Genomic DNA, 6,000 nt, shown 5'->3' with positions numbered 1-6,000 from the left:
ACCTGGATGGAGAATGAGAAGTGAGTATATCAGTAAGTTTGGTTGAGAGGCACTTTGCTGAAAAGATACGGCCGACCTGGAAGAAGTCCAGGCCTCAAAGAAGATGTCAGGTGTGCCCTGCACAAGGTAAAAGGAGGGATACAGTGTACTGGTGTACCCAATAATTTTGAACGAGATTTCAAACAGTTTATTCGAGTAGAAGTAGGTTTTATTAGACAAGCCTAATGCAAGCTTCTCATTTCTGAATACAATTTCCTATGTTTCCCCTTTGAATGTAGCTATTTAATGGTATGTATTATGATCAGCTATGTTCAATTCATCAATAAAAAAAATTAATAGGGATTCAATGCTATTCCATTGGAATAGAATCTTAAGAGATACATTACAAGAAAAATAAAAGCATTCGACAGATTACCTTAAAAAATGGAAAAATGTCCACAAGTATCAATTGCACTAATGTAATCTGTCTTTGATCGAGTCCAGAACTGCATTTATTAGCTGAGCACCCATTCCTAAAAAATAGGATGTAAACCAAGGTACCTAATCAACCGAAAGACTAGTTTGAGAAACAAGGGTAAAGCTCAACTCATTCCGTCACACATCAAGATTTGAGGCCCAATTTCTCATTCCCTGCACAGCCTGCAGTTTCCCTGGAAGAGGATCAGGTACATGCCTGAAAAATCACAGCTTGGGTAGAGCGGAGGGCATCCAATGTAAATCATACCAGTATGTGAACCCAGGCCCTCCCCTCTGTACCCCATGTTCTACTCATTTAGTTACCACCACCATACTATATAATGAGGGTTAAATATAAGTAACAAAAACTAGGAAATAGGTTTTGATTATATTGAGAATGAAAGAGAAATATTTTTAAAAATACAGATGTTCTCTTTGGAGAATTTTTCACATTTATATTTCCCAATGAAATGTAGACAAAATATGTGCAGCTATTTCAATACTCATTAGCTATTGAATTAAAATTCTGTTTAATGCTACAACCCATGAAGTACCATTTTGATTTTTAATCCTCTGGTTTACTCATTAAAATATACTGACGCGTTTCAACTAAAAACAGAAATACATACCCTTTCATTGTACAGAATTACTACGACCATTATTTGGCTGTAAATCATTTAAAAACTAATAACAGAATCATTAGCGAAAATATTTTAAATGTTCTTATATAGAAATGACACTTTAACTACTTTGAAACAATTACTTACAGGTGCTAGCCTAAAATAATTAAATTTTTATCAACGAATAATTGGCAAAGTTTAAACTACTGGAGGTAACAGTGATTATTTATTGCATCGATAACGTCACTTATTTCCTAGTTAACGTGAAACATTGCACAGTCGACGATCCCGGTAGCATTGAAGACTCTAAAAACTGGATTATAATAATCATCTTCCTCCAATCTTCCTGCCCAACATGCATATACGGTGTCGGCACGAAATTCATAAAATTGGTTAGATTCGCTCTATGATTGATCGATGGGTCACCAAGATTTAGTTAGCCAGTCAGCCAAGTAGATAAAAGCATTGCTGAGAGCATTTTGAAATTCAGCGCGGTGGATATAGGATGAGAGTAAAGGTAAGTAAAACAAATATTTAGCTGTTAAAAAGAAAGGACAGGGTACATTGGTAGGGAGTTGTATATAGTTGTGGAGTTCGACCAATTGGTAAATGGCGCGGAACTGAACAAATAGAATCGGACTGGCCCACCACCTTAACGCAAGTCATTTTTTTAATGAGCCGTTCACCCTAAGAAGAATTGTTCTTCCACTCCATCACTGAACGAGTCTTTAATGAACTATCTCTTATCACGTCATTCGTTCATGAAAATGTGAAGTTGTTGTCAAACAGTAAGTAATTCTCGGCGTAATTAATTAATTTTCAGCTGTGACTTCTCCTCTATGTTTGTAGCTAATACGCAGCAGTTGAAAAGTGTTCCGTAAAAGTGCTGTCAGTTTTAAAAACTACTTTCATCCCTATTGAAAATTATCTGTTAAAAGTATGTACGTAGCAAGCAGTCAGAATTGTCCGACGAAACCTCACTAAGGACGGTAATCATTTGAAAGAAAATTTAATTTCACATGTAGAACCTACGAGGTTTCTCTCAATGTGTTAAACAATCTCTATTCGAGAATGACCGCGGTGAATTTTCATTTAAAATCGATAAGGAATAATCAACAGGAAATCGTCTTCACGTCTACGTGGTAGCAACAGAGGTGTTCCTGCCCTTTATATGCAGAATTTTCTTTGCACAGGTACACTTCGTAGCCATGGTGGAGACCGAAGAAGCGAGAAGTAAGCGAAGAGGATCCCGAGAAATAGCAGTTGAAAGATCATCTTCGGTAGAAGAGCCGTATACGACAATTTCTAGTGAACAGCAAAAGCCAGCTATTGGTCAAATTCCTCGAGTTGCTGCTCGCACCATTACTGGTCTAGCCAATTTACAGAACCAAGGAGCAATTGATTGGTATGTATAATGCTATATAAATGCCATAAGGCCGATGTTACCAAGTCATTTAGCTATACATGAACGCCTGGATATCTCTTGTAGGGGATGCCATGGACTTCTGGCGTATGGATCGAACTATTCTGTCGTTATTGTTGATACGAAAAATATTCAGCCAATTCAGTGTCTGGATAAACATAAATCGATGGTTAATAAGGTATGTGGCGGCCCTCATTTTAAAATTTGAGTTATATGATTTGAAAGTCAATAGCAGCATTTCCTCCAACTTTGTTCTTCGACCTTACTTATATTTTGTCCGCTAATGTTGTGTTTTGTTTACTAAATTAATTTTTCTGAGCATCTTCTTAGTGAATAGTATTCATTGAATGCGACTAGAGGAACTTAATTGTTTATTCATTACAGGTGAAATGGGAGAAAGATGGCAATTTGGGAGTTAGACAGCTGCATGAAGCAGCTCCATTAGAATTGGCCTCGTCAGATGCTACTGGCCACATAATAATATGGGATGTTGCTCAAGGAAGTCCGAAGGCAGTACTTCAAGAAGGAAATAAACCCGTTCTAGGTATTTTCCTTCAAATTCGTTGAAAAACTTCACCTTGTGGATGAAATTCCAATGTAAAATGGTATAAGGCCCCTATGAAAAGGTTGTGGTTAACTGTGTTGTGGATTGGGCATTAATGCTATGTAGCTATGTATATTTAATAAATTTGCTATAAATTGGACTGTCTTATATATCATGCTTTACTTAAAGTGGCCATAGTGATGCTATACAGGTCTGCATAGTTAGTTATTATATATGTCATTCAAAGATTATTCTGTAGAATTTTGCAGAATGGCTAAATTTTAATCATTAATGAGCACAATCAAAAATCAGTGTGATAAGAAATGGGTTAGAAGAAATTTAAATCAAACGAAGCTAGTCAGGTTTTGGGGAGATATGAAGACTAAGTTAAATGTATAAAGAAGATGCCATAAACTGGGGCAACTGGTAGAATTTAAAAAAGTGTTTTAAATGAAGGCAGGTTCAGATATAAAGAGAAGATAGTGAAAGCTTCATAATGGATCATTGTATTGGAATGCTCAGAAATGTCATCTTTTAAAGCAAAAGCTCAAATGTTCATTATAAAAATGAAGGCTTTTGAGATTTTGATGTAGACAAAGGTGGAAACATCAAAATAACAGGAAAGGAAAACAAATAGAGAAGATATGTGCTTGGTAGAAGAAGAGATTAAATTTGCTTAGAGAAATTCAATGGAGATGGGAAATGTGAAATAACAGATTATTCTGAGTGGAATTGGATTATTGAATACTGTTGTATATGTATGGAATACTAATGTTTATTGGTTCCTAAAATACATGACTAGAACGCATCACATTGATTGCAAATGTTGCAGAAAAACAAAATGCATTTCAATCAAATAGAAGAATTGAAATACCAATTCACAGAGCCAAAAATAAGAACAAAAGCTGTGACAGAATATATAAGAAGAAAATTATTTCTCTAAACAAAGATACAAGAATTCGTCAGCTGTGTAGCATTGATGCCTGCACAGGAACTGATGTAGTTTAGGCATAAATAACAAAAAATTATCTATTTACCATAGTTTTCTAAGTAATGATTTCAGGTATTCCACTCCAGCATAACAAGGGTTCTTAGCAAACGTAGCCAAGCTATGACGGTTATTTTCAAATCATTACACCCTTTTGTCTTGCACTCATGTACATCAGCATTGGTTGTCAATTTGAACATGTTTTTTTTGCTACACAATGATGATACCATGGAGGACACATGCAGGAAAGAGTTAAAATTTTGAATTTTTTTAAAGAAAAGTCTACAACTGCTTGCTCTTAGAAATTTACCTAGGATTCTCACTGCCTATTTTTGCAGCCTAAGAGGCACATGAAATGATATGAGTGTGCCCACATTGCTATTTCATATTTCTATTGACAATGAATAAGTGCATGGTGTACTGAGAGAGCCATAGCATCATCAACCAGGGTCACAATTTTTCTCAAGAGGCAAAATCCTGTGCCAACTTTAGAGCCTATTTAATCAACATGAGTTTTTCCAGGATAGGGTCTCATAGATATGTACCCATATGAATTTTGATGCAATGGGACCCTAAAGAAAAGACCCATTTATCCCCAAAAGCGAGAGGCTATAGTTTTTCTTTGATTAGGATGAATGTTGTTTCCTCATTGTTAATGAACGCCAAATTATCTTCACACCAGTTAGTCATGTGGTCAATGTTTCTCTGCACTACAGCATGTTTTACGTTCTTGGAGGAGGTTTGGTTAGTTTTATCATCTGCATGCATACACAATGACCCATTGACAAAATATTAAGGGAGATTGTGTACATTTATGTATAGAAGAGAAAGTAGGTATAGACCTAGTATAGATTCTTGGGGAACACTTCTCTTTATCATCCAGGAAGCAGAGTTTGTGAATGATTTTGATTGAGCTGAATACATTTTAATTGATTGTGATCTTCCTGTAAAAAAGATTTTAACTATTGGTTGGCTATCCCAGAGAACCCATTTTCCGTAAGTTCAGCCGAGTTAAAGGCCTTTTTAAAATACCTATTGCATTATTTCTTTTGTCTAGTGAAAGTAGAATATCATGAATTAATTCATATATTGCATTTTTAATTGATTTTTTTTTCATAAAACCAAATTCAGTGTCAGAGAGAATATTGAATTTGCTTAATGAGCACAGCAATCTATTGTACAGTGCTTTTTCGAGTCACTAGGAGAAATCAGATGGAATGGGATGAATGTAATGGGTTCGTAAAGCAGAATGAGGAATAGTGTATAGGAATGGAAGAGAGATTAAGTATTATGATGATTTGAAGAAGGATTCGTTGTAATATGAGTGTTTTAGTTTTTTTTTAGTGTTGTCTTGGCAGTGTTTATAAGTGAATCAATGGTTGTGTAATCTTTGGTTCCAATGTCACTGGATTCATCCCATGCTGCTAATCTTTCAAAAATCTCCACGAGAGCAGACTCGTGAAGTGATTTCCTTTAAGTGTGCATGTTACTTTCTAGATATGGAATGGCTGTCTCTGTGGAATCGACAGCAGCACTTCGTCAACAGCAAGAATGAAAATGCTGGCATGGAAAGAGACCACGTCCCATTGTACTTGGCATCCCTTCACCCCCCGTACTGTCTTGTGGTGTGGGATGTCGCTGCCAAATCGAAGCTGTGGAAGAAGACATACACGGAAAATCTTGTCAGTTTCAGTGTTGACCCTTTTGATGCCTCAAGGATAGCATGTGAGTATATTTGGGGCAGTTAACACTGTATTTATATAAAGCCTGTAGCAATATATAAATAGATTTTATTACTCCCACTCCAGGAAAAATCTTGTGTATCACAAGTAGAGTAATTTAAGTGTTTTAATTGATACTTGATAATAGGTATAGTTCAAACAATACTTAAGACTTCATAAATTTGTGACAAAAACAGAAATGTATATCACACATTTAACATAAGATTACACATTTCTAAATCTTACTC

General features: G+C 35.6%; 1 protein-coding gene across 1 annotated transcript in view; it reads left to right on the top strand.

Annotated features, from left to right (window-relative positions):
* Positions 1 to 1,767: 1,767 nt before the first annotated feature.
* The window catches only part of LOC139694170 (WD repeat-containing protein 11-like), a 55,880-nt gene continuing 51,647 nt past the window's right edge, over positions 1,768 to 6,000 (top strand). The window contains exons 1-5 of the mRNA XM_071592600.1: positions 1,768 to 1,864; positions 2,270 to 2,481; positions 2,566 to 2,677; positions 2,884 to 3,043; positions 5,529 to 5,756. Of these exons, the coding sequence (XP_071448701.1) occupies positions 2,285 to 2,481; positions 2,566 to 2,677; positions 2,884 to 3,043; positions 5,529 to 5,756 (697 nt within the window). The 5' untranslated portion in view covers positions 1,768 to 1,864; positions 2,270 to 2,284. The remainder of the gene's footprint in view (positions 1,865 to 2,269; positions 2,482 to 2,565; positions 2,678 to 2,883; positions 3,044 to 5,528; positions 5,757 to 6,000) is intronic.

This window comes from Hetaerina americana, unplaced genomic scaffold, assembly GCF_022747635.1.
Source record: "Hetaerina americana unplaced genomic scaffold, ioHetAmer1.1.p SCAF_5, whole genome shotgun sequence".
NCBI classification, from domain to species: domain Eukaryota; kingdom Metazoa; phylum Arthropoda; class Insecta; order Odonata; family Calopterygidae; genus Hetaerina; species Hetaerina americana.
The sequence above is the reverse complement of the archived record's forward strand: the minus strand, read 5'-3'. Positions and strand labels throughout refer to the sequence as shown.